Below are 21630 nucleotides of genomic sequence, written 5' to 3' on the forward strand. Positions count from 1 at the left end.
TTGGAACTGCCCCCCGGGTCGCTGAAGGGACACTCGCCAGAGGAATCGTTTTAACTAGCAGTGGGGACAGGGCACAGGTTGCAGAGAGTGGCTGACGGGAGACACTAAAATCAGGCTTCGGATCGGGGAGCGGACATTTTCCCCCTCCGCACACGTAGCTGGCTCCGGGGAAGCAGCCCGAAGCCCGCCACGGGGGAGCCGGGGGCGGGGCGAGCGTGAGCGATAACGCGGCCTGGCGCGCGACGCCGGGGGTGGAGCCCTCCCAGGCTCCCAGGCCTAACGCCCCGCCCCCAGGTGAGGGCGCCGCCGAGACCCCGTCGGCACCCCCAAGGAAACTAGCCGGGCTGCCGCGGGCCGGGCCGGCCCCTGCCCCTTTGCCCGCCGGGCGGGCGACCAGGCTGGCGGTGTTTGAGGCGAGCGGGCGGGCGCGGGAGAGGTCCGTGTCGCCCCGCGTCACCTCGCGTCACCCCGCCCCGCCTGCTTCCCAGAGGCCTGGGCCCCGCCCCTCGCGCAGGCGCACAACCGCCTTTAGGGTCCGCCCTTTTTCAAGATTTGAATTTCCCCCAGCAAAGCAAGACAGGCAAAATACCCGGATGGTGATCGCTGGCCTTTTCGCGCCAATACTGTAAGTTCTCACCACAATCTTGAGAGGTGGGTACATCATTCTGATGTTCCAAATCTTGCAGGAGCCCGTCTGGTCGCTGCTCCAAGTTCACTCCCAGACGGTGCAGGCTGCAATGCGCTGCTGTCCGGGATCTTGGAATGACAACAGATGGTTTTTCCAGTTTCTCTCATTTTTATTTGATCTTTACATTCATCAGCCTCTAGCCAAAATTTGGCCTTTCCTGCAGCTAAAGTGTAGGTAACAAAGCACGGAGCGTTAACCTGGTGATTGTGTCACCAAGGGAAATGACATCATTTGAGATTATATAGCTTTTCTTTTAGATATCCTGAAAGTTAGCTAAACTGCAAGTTACTACAGAATAACTCATTTGAAATTACTGTAGTTATTCAACCTGCCCATAGATCCTGTAATTTAACATGTTAGTAAAGAAGCACATTTATTACTATATCATACATTATCAAAAATATTATAATAACTATCTTTAAACATATTAAGTTTGTGTTTTAATTCTCTTTTTTAGTTTATGGATTTGGAAGCATTTGTTTGAGGAGAGGCCAAAGAGTCCTGTGACACAGTCAAGGGACAAGAACCCTCACCTGTGTTTCTGTGCCACCAGCTGCCCTAAGTGACCTTGGCCATTCACGTCACCTCTCTGGCCAAGTCCTTCGCGTCTCAAATAAGGAAGCTGAGCTGCGGGTTCCCAGCAGCCTTGTCCACATGCAGGGATTCTGTTCTCAGAGTTCAAGAATTGCTATGGTAGCTCCTTGGGCATCCAGGTAGCTCAGATTGAGCTCTCCTGCTGGTGTCCCATGGTACAGTCTTCAGACTGGCATCCCCTTACCTGCAGAAAGGGAACAGTGGTGGTCAGGGTAGTCACGGGCACAACAAGCAATTGTTATAAGGGATACAGGTTAAAGGAGCCACCACTGTGATAGGCGACAGTGGCTCTTGCTTAAATGCATACAGACTGAGAAAGCAGAAGAGTTTAAGGAACACATTTTAACCCCTTAGCCCGGGATTGTCCGGTTTTGCAGGACTTCCCCCCACAGTGAGCCCAGAACCAGAGCAGGGGAAAGGGTGATGCTGGTAAGCCCTCAGACCTTCATGTGCCAAGCAGGGGAAACTGGGAAGAACTTTGAGAGTCACATCACAAGGGTCACAGCAGCTTAGGACTTAGGCCATAAGAGACCTGCCCTGGCCTTTCTAGTGGACTTGGGAAGTTAGTTTGCTAACATGTTGCTTTCAGCTTGCGCAAGGGCTCGGGCAACCTCTGCCCAGCGGCCGGAGAGGAGTCCCTTTCTACGCCCTTCCTGACCTCCTCCTCTAGCAAGCGGACAGTATCTGACTGCCTGTCCGCAGCTCTTCTCCATGCTTGGCTGGTAGACAGGAGGGTCAGGCTAGCACTGGCAGCCTGGGGCCCCAGAAGCCTGGCTCTTCACACCAGGGAGCCAGACCCTGGGTGGGGTCAGAGAAGGACCTGGAGACACCAGGTGAGGCCTCAGCTGGTGTCCCCGCCAGACTCGGGAGCTGAGTGGGGAAGTGCTGGTGCTGGAGAGGAAGTGATAGCTGAGTTGAGGGCTTCAGCAGGCCAGGCAGAGGAGGGCAGGAAGACAGACTATGCCTGGGAATTCACAGGACTGCATGAGCATGGCACTTTGGTGTCTGGCCAAAAGGCTGGGGCGTGATCACGTGTGAGCAGAGAACCAGCCACTGAAGGGTGTTAAACAGGGACAGTCCTCGAGGGGGCTGCTGGGGGCTGCTGTGTGCAGACCACGTGAGTGGTGGCGAGACTGGAAGTGGAAACCCTGGGGGAGGGACAGCCCCCCACCTTAAAGACTCTTCCTTCACCAGAGGCTGCAATGGGGAGGTGCACGACACTGGCATGGGCTGAGATGAGGGTCAGGACAAGGGCTTCAGTTCCTTCGTGGAAATGCTGCTCCCCTTAACAACAGGCTCCCCGGAGGAGGGAGGGGAGTGAGAGGGTCACCATGAGGCCCAGCTGGCCACTTCCTGGATCCAGTCAGAGCAATGAAATGGCAAACAGGATGATGACAGAGGAGAGGTGCTAACTTTGTGCTTGAACCAAAATTAGCAGGTCTTTGCTAAGCATGGGAGGGAGGGGCCAGGATCAGACCCGGCCCTGCCCTTTCAGGGCCTAAACTGCAGGAGGGGACAAGGGGCCTCAAAAATAAACAGTGGTCTGCATACCTAAGAACTCGTGTAGGTCACACAACAACTCTGCTAGGATGTACATCCCCATTCTACAGGTATGCAAACTGAGGCCCAGAACGGTTAAGGCCCAAGATCACACGGTTAGTAGGTGGGGGAGCTGGGGTTTGACCACAGACAGTTCTTATCCCCACGCCCGTGTGCTTGCCTGCCAGCTTGGCTTTGAGTCATCTTCAGGGCACCGAACCTCTTCTCTTGTTAATATTAATACATTTCTTGGCAACGAGGCCCACTCACACCACAGCTGGCCCCGGAACAGTTGACAATCCATGAAAAGTCCACATTGTTTTTAATTATCTGTCTGCTTCCGTGACTTCAGGAAATGGAAGGTTTTCCTGGGAGCCGAGGACAGAAGGTGATTTTGGAAGGTGTGGCACTTCAGGGGAGGGCGGAGGAGGGGGTGACCCAGGTTGGCAGGCCTGGGGGGACGACTCCCTCTGCCACCTGGCCTCATACCCACAAAGCAGTCGAGCCCTTCCTTCCTCTCTGCCCCCCACCCAACCTGCCCCACCATTCCCTTGCCTTAGATTCCAGAATCTGGACCACAGCTAATGTCTCGAATTTAACTGGGAATTTAGTTCAAAGGGCTTTGGGACTGGCTTGGAAAACTCCACGTTTGTAGTACCACGGAGGTGAGAAAGCATATCCTGAGTTTTAACAACAGACCTAGGAAAGATTTAGTCTCTAAATGCAGTGGCTCTAAGGGAACGGAGACGAGGAGCAGGATTTTTTATAATACGCAGATGAAAGAAGAACAGCATAGGTGTCAGGAGAAAGGGTCATGATAAAAACTTTGGTAGAGCCTGAGGCTGAGAATCAGGAAGATGGAGGCGCTTTTTTGGATGGTTTTCTTTCTACCCACACTCTTTTTGTAACCACAAAGGAAGAAGGCAGAACGGGCCTCCACTGGTGCCAACCAATCAGCAGAACCGCTGCCTTCCTCGGAGCCGCTACCTCCACTAGGGCAAGGTCGCAGCATCTGCGTCGGAAATCACGGGGACTTCTTCCTGCTGGCTCAGCTGGGAGGCTGAGGAGTGTTTTGCAAAAAAGAAAAAAAAAAACGTTTATCCGAATTCTGAAATAATAACTGAGGCGGCTGCTCTGTGAAGCTCCCCATCCTGGGGCCACAACTAAGGTTCCAGATGAAGCCGGAGTCGGGGCAGGCCCTCTTCCACGTGGCCCTGGCCAGCTGCCTCTGCGTGGCCACTGTCCACACTGGTATTTTCGAACATGTCTCTGTCCAAGTGGGCTATGAATACTATGCGGAAGCCCCGGTCACCAGCCTCCCTGCCTTCCTGGCCATGCCCTTCAACTCTCTCGTTAACATGGCCTACGTGTTCCTGGGGGTGTACTGGCTGCGGAGCCAGGCACGTGCCCCAGGAGGCCCTGCAGAGAGGCGGAGGGCTCGCTACCTGAAAGACGTCTTTGCAGGCATGGCCCTGGTCTATGGCCCGGTTCAGTGGCTGCGCATCGGGATGCAGACACAGCCCACCGCCGTGCTGGACCAGTGGCTCACCTTACCCATCTTCGCGTGGCCAGTGGCCTGGTGCCTCTGCCTGGACAGGGGCTGGAAGCCCTGGCTCTTCCTGGCTGTCGAGGGCCTCTCCCTGTGCAGTTACAGCCTGGCTCTGCTGCACCCCCATGGGTTTGAGTTGGCACTGGGCCTGCACATTGCAGCTGCCGTGGGCCAGGCCCTACGCATCCAGGGGCGCCACGGCAACATTTCCTCTGGAACATACTTGGCTCTGGGCGTGCTCTCCTGCCTGGGCTTTGTGGTCCTCAAGCTATGTGACCATGAGCTTGCGCAGTGGCATCTCTTCCAGCAGCTCACGGGCCACTTCTGGTCCAAAGTCTGTGACGTGCTTCAGTTCCACTTTGCCTTCCTGTTCCTGACCAGCTTACACACCTGCTGAAGGTGCCCGCCTGCAGAGAAGATGCATTCAAGTGTGAGAAGAAGGGGCTTATGACCACCAAGCTTCTCCCCAGCGTCATCAGTGCTCAGTGTCCTTGGTGTGATGACACGGAAGACTGTCCCTGCCTTTGAAGTTATAGGCTTCAGTATTATGAATATGAGCATTCAATTTTGTGAAATGTTATACTTTCTGCAACTTACTTTCAAAGGCTTAGAGCAAATATCTAGGGGCCGGGGATGTGGGGGTCATTGTACTAGTCTTGTAATTTTTCTGTGGTTTGAAACTTTTCAAAATAAAATGTTGGGGGAAGTGACCCCCAAGAAATCTATCACACTCACAGTTGGCCGGAGAATGGTTGTCTGCTTTGGGATGTTGGCTCCAAGCATGGGCGGGCGACTGGGGAGAAGGGCAAGCTTCTGACCAGTGTGCCGGGCAAGGCACTGGGGTTACCAGTGAGTGTCCCCAGAGGTAGCTGGCTTCAGGGAGACGGAGTCATATTAAACACACACCTAGCAGACAGATGGGGAAATCCAAAGGCCAGAGCACTAGTTCACCGTGACATCTGAGACTACCAGGCTGACATCAGGTCACATGGAAGCCACACCCCTTCAGATCCTCTGTGGAACAAGGCAGGGTGCGTCTAGATGAAGGAACACCCACAAGAAACACAAAAGTTGAGTTCTCAACAGAGTGTTGTTTGGTGGCTCTTCCCTCAGAGCCAGGGGATGACTTAGATGTCCTTAGTAGCTAGGGTTACTGAAGTGTCAAGTGTCTGTCACCCATGGATAAACCTGGGGCCTTTAGGAACCATGATTCCCCTGATGGCATCTCAGGTTCACGGGCCCTAGAGTTGGCCTCTTTTAACCCTGAAGCACGCTTTTCGTGCAGATGATGTCTGAACCAGCGGGCCCATCCAGGGGTGGGCGACCCTGACAGATGCTGAGGACTCTGCTTTGGGCTTGCCCTGTGGAGACCAACTCTCTCTGTAGTCTCTCCTGCTTGTTAACATGTTCCTTAGGCACCAGTTTCATTCCCCTGTCACCTGAAAGGCATCTGGTCTTTAAAGACACCAGTGAGGGTGGAGAGGAGAGGACGTCCTGTCCCTGCCAAATGGCTCCTTGGGATGGGCAGCCCACGTGCATCTGTTCAGTGTCCCCTGAGTGTCCCTAGAGCCTCAAGGGTTGGCCAGTGCACCATTGCCATGACTACCGAGGTGCTTTTGAAACCAGATACCTGGTGCTGGATGTTCTGTCCCAGCTGGCACATCCCCAGTGGGTGGTGGGTCTCAACCAAGTCATTACCTGAAGGATCCAGCGAGAACTGTCACCTCTGCCCCTCTCCCCAGGAATGGGGCCCGAGGCGGGGCCTGCTGGGCAGCATTTGCCTCAGGAAGCAACCTTGTTCCACAACGATTATCTCAAAGGCTCTGTATGTCCTACAAGAGCACAATGGCCAGGACATCTTGAAGAGGCCAGAGGGGGACGTGTGATTTCTCCAATGGCTTGGTTAGAGATGGAGGTGGGAGGGTGGAGGGCCGGGGGAGGACCAGGGTCTGATTGGGGCGGGGGAGGGCGCTCTGACTCCCCTCTGCTCTGCTATCTCTCTCAGAGTTGCTGTTTCCTTCCTTGACAGTGTGAGTCCCCTGAGAACGGGACTTTGCATAGCCTCATTCATTCCATACCTTTGAGCCACAAGTACCCATAACGTATTTAGTTGTTTTTTATTTTTATTCTTTTTTTTTTTTTTTAACCAATTCCCATTTAATAAATAACCCTGAGAACCTTCTGGGTGTTGTTCCACTCCCGTGTCAAGCTGGGTCCCCACAGGAAACAGGTGGCACAGTGAGAGCAGGAGAACTACACACACCACTGTGTGCAGGGGCGGGGAATGGGTGGGGAACCGTAGGGAGACCCTAGGCAGGGTGGACTCCACCCAAAGGAGAGACCCACGTGGAAGGGACACTTCAGGGGGGCCGAAACCCCCAGAAGCCCAAAGCCACTGCCTCCTGGCAGGCCTCCTACCTAACATGGTCCAGTGAAATACAGGATGACAAATGGTATTTTAGGGCCACTGTGTCTCCAGTGCCGCACAACACGTGCTTATAAGCAATGAAAATGTTCATTGCTTATCTCAGATTCAGGTTTAACAGGGTGTCCTGACTTCATTTGCCAAATCAGATGACCCCGCATTGAACCAATCCAACCAAAGCCAGAGGCCTGGAACCTTCCTTCTCTGGCCCGTGTATTTGATCAGCGTTTCTCAAAGGGTGGCCAGCGTCAGCCACGCAGCTTCCTGTATCCCCTCCAGCCCTGGTGAGTCCTGCCTTTTGGGGCTGGTCCCAGCCCAGCCCCAGCCCTGTCTGAGATGCCGGAGGACAACAGAGAAGCCAGTGGTTGGCTGATGGGCCCGCTCTCTGCATTTGGCCTAACGATTTAAAGGTTCCCTAGCTGGGTGGGATCTCAGAAAGCATCTGTGCCAACCCCCTCGTTTCACAGAAACTGAAACTCTTAGATGTTCGACTGGGCTGCAGATTTCATCACTGAGCATCAGAAAGGCAGGTGGCCAGCTTCCGGGCCCAAAGCCTCATCCACGGGGCAGTCCCACCTCTCCCAGGAGGTAGTGACTATGGCGTGGCCACCTGGCCCCTTCCTGCCCTCACCAAAAATAGTGGTAACAGTTTCACTCTGATCACGCCGGTATCCAGGCTCACAGCAGGGAAGACGAGCCACCCGAGAGCTCAGTCAGGGTTGTAGTGGCCCTGACATCGGACTCACCCCCCCACCCCCGCACCTGTCTTTCCCAGTCGGTGCTGGGCATGGCTGCAGCCACATCTACAGGGGCTGCCCTCACCTGACCTCCTGCATTTGTGCCCTGGAGCTTACCTTCCTCTGAATCAGCCTCAGGGGGCGACTCAGAGGACACCCGGGTTGCCTTTCCCACTGACACTTGTATTTCCCACAAAAACACTGTTTTTGACGGCGGTCAGAGAGGCCTCCCAGGGTCCCCAGCCACAGGCAAGGTGTCACAGGCTTTTTCATTTTGTGCCAATCTGATGGTGGCAAGGCAAGATCTTGCTGTGACTTTAACTCGTGCCCTTCTACGCACACACACGCACACTTGTGCACAACTCGTGCTTGTGCTTTCTATTGAAAGTTAGGATTTGTTCTTGCATAAGTTGTTTATATCCTTTCCTCAGTTTGGACTTTTTCTTCCAAAAGTTTGCAGAAGCTTGTTTTATATTACATTAGTCATTCACCTGTCATATGGATAATACATGTTTTCTTATTCTCATTTGTCTTTTGCTTTTGTGGGCATCTTAAAGGAAGGTGGTTGCAGGTTTTCCCTAGTCATGGATTTCTATATGTCTGTCTTTTTCCTTGTAGCTTTTGGGGTTCTTGTGCACATATCAGATACCTTTGTCAAATCTTAACATCTCCGATAGCTACTTCAGATATTTTGCCTTATAAACATGTATTCTCAAAGTATTCAGAATAAAAATTAAAATAGTTGAAATGTACATTCAGAAACCAACAGTGCAGCTGTCATCACTGTTCACAGGAAGTTCACCGAACTGAACTTGACCAGAGCCGTTCACAGTCACAATACATGGCCGAGAGGAAATGCCCAAACCTCATGAAATGCGTTTCATCAAAGGCTGGAGGACAAAGGAGGTTTTGTCTCTTGGCACTTAAAATTGGCCGCATCCCACAGGTAAGCATTTCCCTCTCGCCTGTGAAGGCCTCCATGAGGGGAAATCTTTGGGTAAATAGAAATGAGGCAATTCCAGTTCCCAAGTGAGCCCCCAGACAGCCATGTAACTAGCCCCTTATCAGCAGGGCTTAGGTTCCTGGTGTTTGCAGGTCCACGTGCCCCTCGAGCCTCTCTTCTAAGTGACCTGGAGGCTGCCCGCTGCCGCCTGGGCTGAACGATGGGGCCCTGGGTCCTTCTAACCATTTTCATGCATTTCTAGTATTTTCTTCCATTTCCTGCTTTTCACTTGGATCCTTGCCCTCCATTGCACTTCAGAACCACTGACTTCTGGTTTTCCTTGTGCCTCTTCTTTCTTGGCCCTGCCCGTCTTCCACTTGGGGCATCTTCCATGGGGTTTGCGCTGCCACTATCTCGGCCATCCCGTGCAGCCTCACAGATCACATCGGGGTCCTGACCCTACTCTCCTACCCCAGAGGCAGCCACCCTCGGGAGTTCGGTGTAACCCACTCCCTGGCACATTCTGAGACCTTTCCTGGAGGTGGAGGGAGACGAGCAGCCGTGCCCACTGCCCACTGTCACATGCTCTAAATTTCTCTAGATGCACCACGTGGTCCAGAGCCATCTCCTACCGGCTGCAGGACCCGATCTGTGGACGTTTGCCCCCAGGGCTCCTGGGTACCCAGCCGGGGAGTTCCTCCTTTGGTGCTGCTCTCTGGGACTCCCTGCCTACGTGTGAGCACGTCGCTAGAGGATCTGCCCGCATGCAGCACGCCTGCGCTCCAGCCACAGTGGTTGCTGAAATGACTGCCTGCCAGAGTCTCTGTGCGCCAAGCATCACCAGCACGTGGTGCTGGGAGAAGGATTGCTGTCTGCTACGCGGATGGCAGCCAACTAGAACTGCACTGCTTTCTTGCTTGCTTTTCCTGGCTTAAAATTGAAGTTGCCCAGAAAAATCAAACATACAATTACCGTAGGATCCCGGAATCCTACTTGAAGGGGATCTCCCCACCAGAAGGGAAAGTGGGGCCTTGAAGCGATACTTGTCTCCCTGTGTTCACAGCAGCCTTATTCGCAATAACTAAAACATTTAAAACAACCCAAGTGTCCTCCGATGCATACCTGGATGAACAGAATGTGGTCCAGCCCCATAACGGAGTGTGATTCAGCCTTCAAAAGACAGCCGCTACACCACCACTGGACCAAGGTGTGATGGTCAGTGAGAGAAGCCAGACACAAAGACAGACACAGTATGACTCCACTTGTATGAGGTGCCTAGAGTCTTCAGACCCTAGACAGAGAGAGGAGGATGGGGAGGGGGCAGAGGCTGGGGAGGGGGAGTTAGAGTCTAATAGGAGTTTCCATTGGGGAAGATGGGCAGTTCTGGGGATGGACACACACCCACATGAACATACTTAGTGCCGCCAACCTGGACACTTAAAAATGGTCAAGATGCTACATTTGATGTTTGTTGTTTAGTTGCTAGGTCGTGTCCAAGTCTTTGCGACCCCATGGACTGTAGCTCACCAGACTCCTCTGTCCATAGGATTTCCCAGGCCAGAATACTGGAGTGGGTTGCCATTGCCTTTCTCCAGGGGACCTTCCAAACCCAGGGATCAAACCTGGCTCTCCTGTACTGGCAGGTGGATTCCTTAGCGCTGAGCCACCAGGGAAGCCCAAATTTGATGTTATCAGTACTTGATTACAGTTTCAAAATCCACATTGCTGTCTGCAGTTCAGGAGCTGGGACACCTTGCATACATTTTGTCAGCCTTCTGTGCCTCAGTTTCACCTCTCATATGAGCACTGGACAAGGTCACATAAAAGTAGGTCACAGGCTTCCCAGCAAGTCCAATTGTCAGAATCTGCCTGGCAATGCAGGGAACACGGGTTTCATCCCTGGTCAGGGAAGATCCCACATGCCACGGAGCAACTAAGCCTGTGAGCCGAAATTCTGGAGCCCACACACTCTAGAGCTTATGCCCCACAACAAGAGAAGCCACTGCACCACAATCAGAGAAAGCCCATGCAGCAACAAAGACCCAGTGCAGCCAAAAATAATAAATAAATCTTTAAAAAAAGAACAACAAACCCAGCAGATCAGAAAAGTGTCTGCACAGAACTGGGTGGTGTCCTGGCCACCCTTCCCCCCCGGGGCTGCGTCTCTCAGCAGCATTGTAGATGAGGAAACACATATCATTCCAGGGAGGATGGAGGCCTTACTGTCAAGGACAGTAAGTTTAGAGGAGGTAAATGACCTTCAGGTCCGAGGAGGTAGGAAGTGCCCAAGGTAAGACTTGCCCTGCTCTCGGCTGCTACGTTGGTCTTTGTAACTGGAGCCCTTGCTACCATGGCTTGGGAGCCAAATTTCGTTTGGAAAATACATTGAAAAATTCAGATCTGAATGACATACCATGTAATTCATGTTCTTTCGTGTTACTTTTGATAACTTTTTTTTTGGCCATGTGGCTTGTGGGATCCTAGTTCTGTGACCAGGGATCGAACCTGAGACCCCCCCCCCCCCACTGCATTGGAAGTGTGGAGTCTTAACCCCTGGACCACTAGAGAATGCCCCAATTCACACTGTTAATGTGTATGTTTCAGTGTGTTTAGTTCATTCACAGGGCTGTGCTGGGACAGGGGCTGATTTTCTGTTGAATTGTTGGAGGACTGGACACACCATTCCTACCACAATGCACAAGGTTTTTGATTTCTCAACATCCTCACCACCACTTGTTACTGATTCTTTTTTTTTTTTTTAATAATTTTTGACTGTAAGCCTCCTAGTGGGCGTGATACAGGGTCTCATTGTGGTTTGAACATACATGCTTAATTTCAGAACCCTCTAATCAGCGCTCTACTGTGTCATGGGGCACCTCAGCTTTTCCGGAGAACACCCTGACCTTGCCAGGCAGCCATCTGAAATGTTTATCATTTGCAACTCTTTGTTCTTGCCATTCAGATGGGCTTTCTTTCCAGATTGTTCTTCATAGTGTACAACCCAAACAGGTGGGGGAGCTGAGAGTGTGACATCCACAATGAGCTGAGCCAGCCCCACAGGGTGCGCGGGGGGCGGGGGGGGCGGTGCTTCTGCGGTGGCCGACACAACAAACAACAGATGTCAACTCTGAGAACACTTCAGATAGTGGACTGTCAGAGATTATAGACATTGTCACACTGCATCCAAACCACAACTTCCAGGCATATGCTGTTTACTAGACACTCACCTAAAACATATGTCTGTGGAAAGATCACATGTGAGGGAAGGAGAAAAACAAGATCTACTTGGCACCTAAGAACCAAGAGGGAGCTGGTGTAGTTATATTAATATCAGACAAACCTACAACATTTTAGGAATATGTTAAAATAGTTTCAAAATATATAAAGCACAAATGGACAGAACTCCATGGAGAAATAGACACATCTAGCACCTTAGAGGGAGGTTTCCATGGGCTTTCCTTGAAGGTGTTGCAGGAAGGGGGACCCCTTCCAGGGCCCAAAACTAGGCTCTTGTCTAACACTCGGAAATGAATTGTCCGAGGAGACACATGTGCTGACAAAGCAAGAGATTTTATTGGGAAAGGACACCCAGGTGGAGAGCAGTAGGGTAAGGGAATACAGGAGAACTGCTCCGCCGCATGGCTCAGGTTTTATGGTGATGGGATTAGTTTCTGGGTGGTCTTTGGCCAATCATTCTAATTCAGAGTCTTTCCTGGTGGTGCACGCATCACTCAGCCAAGATGGATGCTAGCGAGACGGATTCTGGGAAGTGGATGGACACGCAGGTGTCTCCTTTCAACCTTTCCCGAACTCTTCCGGTTGGTGGTGGCTTATTAGTTCCGTATTCCTTATCAGGATCTCTTGTTATAAAACAACTCATGCAAATGGATACTATGGTTCCTGGACAGGGTGGGCGGTTTCAATCAGTGTGCTTCCCCTAACAACTCTCCCCTGAGAGACTTCATACTCAAGATACTTCTTGGGAATTGGGGCGGAGGTCTCTTTCTTCTGTAACTTCTTCCTGCTGTGCATGGGCATAGGCCTGCCTAGCAGAGCAGAAGTCTCTCTCTACCAGATCTAACTCAAGGTATTTTTGGCCTGAAACCAGCATTCACCCTTATAATAACAGCAATTTAGTTTGAAACTGATGGCCCCTCTCAGAGATGAAATAGACAGGGGCCAAACAGGAGACCTAACAGGATGGTCATCTCTGGTCCCCGGAAACAGAAGGCAACATTTGGGGTGAGGGTTGCAGGGTTTGTGACCCTTTTTGATTGGTTGGTGGTGAGGCAATAGAACTGTGCCCCAGGAATCTTGTGTTCAGTCTGAAGTTACCATCCTCCACCTGGGTGAGGGCTCAAAGACATTGTTATGCATATTTCTTTGAGTAGGAACCAGGACTCTGTCTGGAGGCTGCCTGGTCCAGGAACTAAGATCTCCCAAGATGCCTGGTGCAGCCAAAAAGAAAAAGACTTAGAACTACAGTAATAGAAAGAAGGAAATAATAAAACTGGTGGCTGACAGTGAAAGTGGTATTTAAAGTAAAATTTACAACTTTATGTGCTTACGTATCTGCATTATTTTTACTGAGCCAAAACATACTAAGTGTAACCACCGGAACTTTCCATACACACAGTGGAGGCGCCATCAAACTCAACCCCAAAGCAAACTCTCCAGATTCCTTTTGCAGTTCTAGACATTGGTATGAAAGGAAGGTCACAGTGACATCCATACCCGTATTGGCATGTTCATTCCTTTTTATCACTGAGCAGCAGTCTGTGATATGGAGGTCCCGCAGCTCCATCAATGGGCATTTATTTAGTTTGTTTCAAGATGGGGGATCATAGGAGAATAGCTGCCGTGGACATGCAGGTACAAGTCTTTGTATGGACTTGTGCATTCCTTGCTTTTTGCTACACACCTAAAAGGGGAATGGGCTTCCCTGGTAGCTCAGTTTGTAAAGAATCATCCTGCAATGCAGGAGACTCCGGTTTAATTCCTGGGTCAGGAAGATCAACTGGAGAGGGGATAGGCTACCCACTCCAGTATTCTTGGGCTTCCCCTGTGGCTCAGCTGGTAAAGAATCCGCCTGCAATGTGGGAAACCTGGGTTTGATCCCTGGGCTGGGAAGACTCCCTGGAGAAGGGAATGGCTACCCACTCCAGTATTCTGGCCTGGAGAATTCCATGGACTGTATAGTCCATGGGGTCGCAAAGACGACTGAGCGACCTGCACTGCACTTAGAGGGGGAATGGCTGGCTGAGGGGGGCTGGGTAGGTGAAGTTCAAGTTCGTAAGAAAAGTGGCTAGCCAGGGTTGCTCCGCGGTTGGCTCCACTCCCTTGCCGACACTTGGTATGACCAGTCTTTTTAGTGTTAGTCATTTTGGTGTGTGTGTGCACAGCCATGTCCTTGCAGTCTTCTCAGGCGTTTCCCCGGCGACCGACGAGGCTCAGCAGGAGGCGGGGGCGGGACTGTGCAAGGAAGAGGGAGGAGGAGGGAGGAGGCGGGAGGAGGAGGGAGGAGGCGGGAGGAGGCGGGAGGAGGCGGGAGGAGGCGGGAGGAGGCGGGAGGAGGCGGGAGGAGGCGGGGAGAGGCCCGCAGGGAGGAGCGCCGGCCCGCTGGCCCCAACCGCCGGACCCGCCGGCCGGCGCGGGGTGTCTTCCGCTTCTGAGCGGTGGCCTCGCCCAACCTCTCTGCCAGCTTGGCTACGGACACCTCCGACACTGACCCCAGAAGAAAGACAGCAAAAGGGGAGAGTTGTCAAATGCATCCTTTCTGGCTTTTCAGAAACGGGTCGTGCCACTGTATTCCAGAAAGTAAAGACAAGCTTCCAAGTGCATCTAATGAAACTGAAAGAACCTTCCTGAGAGTGGCACATAGGCCGACTCCCCGTGGTTCTCCCTCCCGGGCTCAGTTCCAAGAGTCCAGGCCGGGCGGGGTGCTCCATGGATACTTCTGGCCTGACTGACGGTCTGACCTGGTTTCCAGACTTGACAAAGAATCCCTACCCACCCCACCAAAAACAAACACACCACAAAGAAAACCTCAGATTCTTTGCACCGAAATATTGGTGCACAGTTCAAAAATTAAAAATTAGCTAAGACAATCCAAAAGCAGATTCAGAAATGAATATACCATAACCTGGGGCTTCCCTGGTGGCTCAGCAGTAAGGAATCTGCCTGCCAATGCAGGACATGTGGGTTCGATCCCTGGGTCGGGAACATCCCCTGGAGAAGGAAATGGCAACCCACTCCAGTATTCTTGCCTGGAGAATCCCATAGACAGAGGAGCCTGGCGGGATATGGTCCACGGGGTCGCAAAGAGCTGGACACGACTCAGCGACTATGTGACTACACAATGCCATAACCAAGTGGAGTTCATTCCAAGAGTGAAGAGGTGATTCAACTACAAATGATGTTACTATAATTAGCAATATTAATACATCCAAGGAGGAAAACATGACATCAGTAGATCTCAAAAGCATATTTGAAACAATTCCACCCAAAAGAATGGAAAGTGGGGATTGGGACAGGTACTTATACATCAGTGTTCACAGATGAGTGGACAAAGTGTGGTAGAGACACACAGTGGAGTGTCCTTCAGCCTTAAAAAGGAAAGAAATTCTGATACATATTTCAACACGGACAAACCTTGAAAACATTATGCTGAGTGAAATAACCCAAGACACAACTGGACAAAGAGTGTATGATCTATGGTATGGGGTCCCTAGTGCAGCCCAGCTCACAGAGGCAGAAAGCAGGATACTGGGTGCCAGGGCCTGGGCACTGGGAGGGGACAGAGCTTCAGTTGGGGAGATGGAGAGAGCTCTGGGGATGGATGGTGGTGATGGCTGCACACGAGTGTGAATGATCTGAACTTCAATACCACTGACCTGGACAGTTCAAAGTGGTCAAAATGGTAATTGTTAAAAAAAAATCAGTTCACTTAATAACACAGGAATTGAAATAGATGGCGTTCCAGTTCACTATCCACCCCAGAACGGTGGCTTAAAGCAACACCAAAGGTCCATTTGGCTGGTGGGTCCAGATCACAGGCAGGGCTCATCTTTGTTCTATGTGGTGTCAGCTGGGGCCAGCCCACTGAGGGCTGGGCATCTTTGCCAAGATGCCACGTGGGCAAGTGGGTGCTGGATGGTCCCTCTGCACACGTGCCCCTCTGGGTCACCCCCCTCACAGTGTGGGACCTGTGAGGGTGATCCTCGCAAGAGATGGAGTTCGCTTTGGATGTTACTAATTTCTTCTGCCAGACCCCATCTAGTCAAGGCAGTCATAAAGGCCCGCCAAGGGCCAAGGGGACTCTACCTTCTGATGAGGGAGTGGAAATGTTCTGGAAGAGCAAATGGTGTGGGGGGTATCACTCCAGCCATTGTTGGAAAGTTAAATCTGTGATAGAGGCTAGCTTCAAAAGCTGATATATGATACATATGCATGCGTGCCAAGTCACTTTCATCATGTCTGACTCCATGCGACTCTATGGACTGTATAGCCAGCCAGGCTCCTCAGTCCATGGGATCCTCCAGGCAAGAACACTGGAGTGGGTTGCCATGCCCTCCTCATGATATATATATCTCAAGCCAAAAGGCTAGATGAGTTACTGTCTGGATCCTTCACTCTGGGGAATAATTTTGAGGATTAATCTGGGTTGTTTTGTTGTTCAAGTCGTGTCTGGCTCTTTGCGACCCCATGGACTGCAGCATGCCAGGCTCCTCTGTCCTCCACCTCCATCCAGGAATCCATCCACCCTGCGTTTGCCTTCTTTCTCACCTCTCAGCCCTGCTGACCCCACAGCTCTTGCTGCTGGGGGTCCCTCAGTAAGACATACTTCTGGGTAGAAGTCAGTGAGAAAGCCCACCTGACACCCACCATCTCATCACTTTAAGTCCCAGGGGGAGGCGGCTTCCCCCACACTGCAGCAGCTTTTGACCTGCTCAGGCGTGAACCACAACTACAGTCACCCAGCCTCTTAGCTCCCGGTGCCTCTGCTATGGCAGGAAATTCTTGTCTAGGACGTAAAAGTTGTAAATAACTTTATTGCTGATTTCAGGAGCTTCCTCAAAATCCATTTATCCAAACATGGCCTTCTTTAACCAGCCCTCATCAGGGTGATGGCCTCCAACCGAGCATCACAGCCCCGGCTTTGCAGAGGGCCCTTGTTCTTGTAGTTACCTTCAAAGCCCTGGCTCAGCAGGGTCCACGAGTCCTGAGTCAGGTTGGCTCCATCCCCATCAGATCCCATCATTAAAAGTCCAGCCTTACAGCAGACTCAAAAAATCTAATTAAAAACATCTCACCCCTGACCTGGCCCTTCCAAGAAGTCTCTAAGGCTCTGACAAGGTCATGGTCTCTCTCAGTGCAGGCTGAAGTGATTTTGGCCTGGCCTGACCAAGAATCATCTTGGTGACTTCACAGGGGAGTGAGTGGGCGCCAACAGGGGCCTAGGGGTCTTAACTTGTGAAATCTGACACCAACATCCTTTCCTAGTCCCTTGTTACATCACACTGGGAACAAACAGACCATCCTGTCCCCAAGACAAACAATTCTGGGACTGGGCATCCTTTCCCACTGCGTTGTCAAACTGGGAACAGAGCAGAGTACACGAGCTTCTGGCTCCAGGACAAACTTGGTCCAGGAAGGTAAGACTGTAACCCAACCCTAGGTGAAGACCCAACCCTAGGCTGTGTCCACCAATCAATCCACAGTGACCATGTCATACCCTTGGCTTGCCCCCAGATTCCCACCTGGATATCACTGCGCACTTTCCTGGCTCCGAGTCTTTTTTCTAGGTTCCTCGGTCGAGGTGGTGTCCTTCCTCATCGCCTTTGCACTGAGTCCAGTAAACTCAGCTTTGCCAGATCAAAAGGTTTTGCCTGTGGTCTTTGAGGTGTCTGCTGCCAACAGCTGCAATTGGGAAAAGGTGGGAGGGGGCCCCCATGGTCACCCCGAGTGGCTGCACACAGGTAGCAAGGGACCACACACACACACACATATGTATCCCCAACTTAGGTTGTGTTAGGTTCCCAAGTTAATTAGGCAAAGAGGAAGAATTGTGTTCAAAGCCAGATGGTGGCACCAGGTTGGGGGAGATGTGGCCCCAGCCCCCAGCAGGCCTCAGCCAGGCAGGGTCCCCCAAGTCTCATTCCTTATTACACTCCCTGGGCTCACCCCACTGTGAGAATGCCTCCGTGAAAGGTAAGAACAGTTTGGTGAATACAAACTTTGCATATCATTCCATATCATGTGTGGTTCTTATTGGATTCGGTTTTTCTACTTTTTGAGACTATTTTGACATATACCCAAGAATGGAATTGCTGGGTCCTGTGGTAGTTCTATTTTTATTTTTTAAAGGAATCTCCATACTGTTCTCCATAGTGGCTGCACCAACTTATCCATTTCACCAACGGCGTATGACGGTTCCCTTTTCTCCATGTCTTTGCCAACATTTGTTATTTATTTGTAGTCTTTTTGATGCTAGCCATTCTGACAGGTGAAGATTTGTACAGTTTTGCATGGCAAGTACCAGGAACAAAGTTAAAAACTTTGTTTTTAAAATGTCCCAAATAAGGATAGACTACTTGGAACACAGATCATCCTGGATATGGAAAAAACTCTCTGTTCCCGATAAGAAAAAGATGTAACTAGGTCACTCACATGGAAAGAAACTCAAAAGGGCCCATGAAGAACATCCAACACCACTCAAACCGAAAGAAATGCACATAAAAAGCAAGCTATGCTTTTTCGCCAGTGAATTGGCAAAGGTGAAACTTTGGCCAATACCTGGTGTCTTGGAGGCCACATGGGCTATGTCTACGAAAATGAGCTAGTGATCCAGCTCCTGAGGGTCTCGCCTAAAAACTACCATTGCCTCAGTGTGTAAAAATACACGTGCAAGGAAGCAGGATTGTTTGTAGTGGCAAAAGCACAAAGAGAAGAACTGGAAACAACCTAAGTGACTCCCCAACAGAGGACCACGTACATCACTTGACAGCGTATCCAGACAGTGTCTGCTTCGCAGTTCCACAGAGGAGCAAAAGGGGGGGTCCACCTGCGAGCAGCCTTTGGGCATCCAGCTGGACATGGGGTGGGCTGGGGGAGCACCGTTTTGAGCAGTAGCTGGTGGACCGTGGAGGCTGGCATGGTTGCTCTCTGCTCTTGGGGAGGAGATGATGCAGGAAGGGAAATTCAGAAGGGCTTTGTCTTCCTTCATATACTATACTCCTAGGCTGTTTGGGGTTCTCCATGGGAAGCAGGTATTTTTAAAAGGCAAGGTTTGTTTAAAAAAAAAGACTCTAAAAATGTTCTGGCTAGGAAAAAAACTGACCACATGGTGGCCAGGAATGGGACTACTGATCCCAGGTTGGCTTTGCTCCCAGCCTGCTCACTGGTTGCCTTAGTAACAGGCTAAGAGAGGGGGAGCCAGTTATCTTGGGGAGCCATTAAGGCAGTGACTCAGCAGAAAACCTAGCCCAAGAGGGAGGTCTCCATTCACTGTTTGTGCCTGCTGACTTTCATTCTCTTTTAGAAAAATAACAGTGAGGGAGGATTTCTGATGTCACATCTGCAATCTGGCAAGAGGATAAAAAAAATGAAGGTTTTAGGATGCGTCGACCCTCTCTTCTAAATTGTCACTAGCAGAGTGATGTCTCTTCTGTCCCTAGGAGACCACGGGGCCCCTGCCCTCTGCCAGCCATTCCTTTGGCTCTACTGAATCTGCAGCTTCTACTTGTGGCCCGGCATCCCAGAGCCTCCTGCTGATGGCGTAAAGCAAGCTTCCTTTTGCAACTAGTGGCTCCTAGAGCACAAGCAAGCCGAAAACACCACCCAGCATTAGCTGGAGAGCTTAGTGTGGTTCATCCGTTCAACAGAGAGAAAAGCAAAGGGACATAGCTTTGCTTGGATTTGGTTCTGGCTTGCTGGGGCACAGATCTGTCTTGACCAATGTTATAGTTTAATTTCTGAGTTTTATGAAGAGACCCAAGTGGCAGGAAAGGAGGCAGAGGGGAGAGATATACAGTGTGGAAGAAGATAAGATGTGTTGGCTAGCTGTGTTGGGAGTATGAGTGAGGGAATGGGAGGTGTCAAGAATAACTTGTGGTGACTTTTCATTCTGGTCACAATTGATAAGAGTATATCAGAACTAACTCTCCCTGGAAACACCTTGAGAAGTTGGTCAAAATGTACATTTTTCAAGAACAATTTGTAGTCACTGGAGAACAAGGCCTACTCAAGTGGCTACAGAGGAAAGAGGACAAAAGCAATATTTGAAGAGATAGTCGCCAGGAACTTTTCAGAAGTGACAAAAAGACATCAGATCCTAGGTTCAAGGAGGTTACAAACATTGAGCAACATAGATACAAAGAAAATCACAGCTAGGCACCAGGCGCCTCACACAGTCAAACTGTTGAAAATGCAAGACAGAGAAAACTATTCGAAGCAGCTAGAATGAAATGAAACATTGCTTGCAGAAGCATTATAATAAGACTGGTAGTGGGCTTTTCTGGAGAAGGAAATGGCAACCCACTCCAGTGTTCTTGCCTGGAGAATCCCAGGGACAGGGGAGCCTGGTGGGCTGCCATTTATAGGGTTGCACAGAGTTGGACACGACTGAAGTGACTTAACAGCAGCAGCAGCAGCAGCAGTGGGCTCTTCAATAGAAATAATGAAAGGTGATAGGATGATACCTGAAACAGTGCCAAAAGGGAAAAGTTGCCAACCTGGAGTTTTATACCCAGAAAAATAACCTTTAAAGATGAAAGTGAAATAAATACATTTCAGGCAAAGGTTGGGGAAACTCAATGCCAGCCTACCTATCCTGTAAGAAATACTGCAGGTAGTTCTTCAGGCTGAAGGGAAATGCCCCTGCACATGAAAAGGTGTTCGACACCATTAACCATTAAGGAAGTAGAAACCTGCAAACTACAATAAGTTGGCCCTTCACACCTACTAGAATGGTGCTCGTCAAAAGGACAGACAGTAACTTGGGACCCTCACACGTTGCTGGCGGGGCTGTAAAATGGTGCAGCCCTTGTGGAAATAGACAGAACTTCAAAATGTTCTATGTAAGTTATCATACCACCTAGCAATTCCACTCCCAGAGAAATGAAACACAACCACAGGAAAACATACACAAATGTTCATAGTGGCACTATTCATAGGCACCTCAAAGTGGAAACAACCCACATTTCCATCTATGGAAGAATGGATTAACAAAGTGTGTTCTCTCCGTATGATGGCATATTATCCAGCCATCAACAGGAATGGAGGTCTGACACAGGCTGCAATGTGGCTGAACCTGAAAGTCATGCTACTCAGGGAAAGAAGTCAGACACAACAGATCACATTTATGTGCAATGTCCAGAATAGCTAAAATCATAGAGAGAGCAAATAAGTTAATAATTGCCTTGGGTTGGGGCTTCCCAGGTGGCGCTAGTGGTAAAGAATCTGCCTGGCAATGCAGGAGACTCTGGTTTGATCCCTGGGTTGGGAAGATTCCCTGGAGGAGGACATGGCAACCCACTCCAGTGTTCTTGCTGGGAAACTCCCATGGACAGAGGAACCTGGCGGGCTACAGTCCACGGGACCACAGTCGGACATGACCGAGTGACTAAGCATAGCCTTGGGCTGGAAGGGGGACAGGGAAACACAGGCAGTGACTGCTGATGGGCATGCCATTTCCTTTTGCAGCTTGGAACAAGTGAACACTATGGTATGTGAGTTATAGCCAAGAAAGGGTGTCACAGACCCCAGCATAGTCACCCCAGCCCTCTTGATAAACACGTCAAGGAGCCCCACATTTCCTCTGCGTACAGAGGTCCATCCAAAGAATATTTGCTATTTAAAGTGTTATTCAAAAAACATTGACGTCTAGGTCATGGGCCCCATAGAGGGGATTTGGTGATGTTTGCAGGAGTCAAGAGCAGAAAACAGCGGAGGATGGTTCATACTCATTAATGGCTCTGGTGGTGATGTTATCCTCTCATTATTTTCTTGACCCTATTTTCAGCCAAGAGATGAAGTCATTTGAGAAATAAAGCAAGGGAGGGATGGAGGGATCCAGGGTGGAAGACCAGAGCAGCAGGAAGGCATACAGAGCATTAGCAAGGGAATCTATGCGGTTGATGCAGCATAAGTGAAACC

The 21630-nt window shown here is 50.7% G+C and overlaps 1 protein-coding gene and 1 long non-coding RNA gene across 10 annotated transcripts; both read left to right on the plus strand.

Moving 5' to 3' along the window:
- The first annotated feature begins 19 nt into the window (after nucleotides 1-19).
- Nucleotides 20-5100, plus strand: TMEM187 (transmembrane protein 187). Of its 9 annotated transcripts, none has more exons than XM_019956389.2 (3): nucleotides 20-651; nucleotides 1146-3209; nucleotides 3738-5100. In XM_019956389.2, the coding sequence occupies exon 3, from the start codon at nucleotides 3997-3999 to the stop codon at nucleotides 4765-4767; it is 771 nt and encodes a 256-aa protein (XP_019811948.2). In that variant the 5' UTR covers nucleotides 20-651; nucleotides 1146-3209; nucleotides 3738-3996; the 3' UTR covers nucleotides 4768-5100. The 9 variants fall into 9 exon arrangements, with proteins under 9 accessions (XP_019811948.2, XP_019811946.2, XP_019811947.2 ...); XM_019956387.2 differs by having other exon boundaries at nucleotides 20-625; XM_019956388.2 differs by having other exon boundaries at nucleotides 20-625; nucleotides 3742-5100.
- A 1714-nt stretch (nucleotides 5101-6814) lies between these two features.
- LOC139181096 (uncharacterized) lies at nucleotides 6815-10880 on the plus strand. The gene is made up of 3 exons (XR_011565212.1): nucleotides 6815-7079; nucleotides 8326-8478; nucleotides 9077-10880. It is a non-coding gene; the product is annotated as an uncharacterized lncRNA (long non-coding RNA).
- Nucleotides 10881-21630: the final 10750 nt, after the last annotated feature.

Source organism: Bos indicus, chromosome X, assembly GCF_029378745.1.
Source record: "Bos indicus isolate NIAB-ARS_2022 breed Sahiwal x Tharparkar chromosome X, NIAB-ARS_B.indTharparkar_mat_pri_1.0, whole genome shotgun sequence".
Classification (NCBI taxonomy): Eukaryota; Metazoa; Chordata; class Mammalia; order Artiodactyla; family Bovidae; genus Bos; species Bos indicus.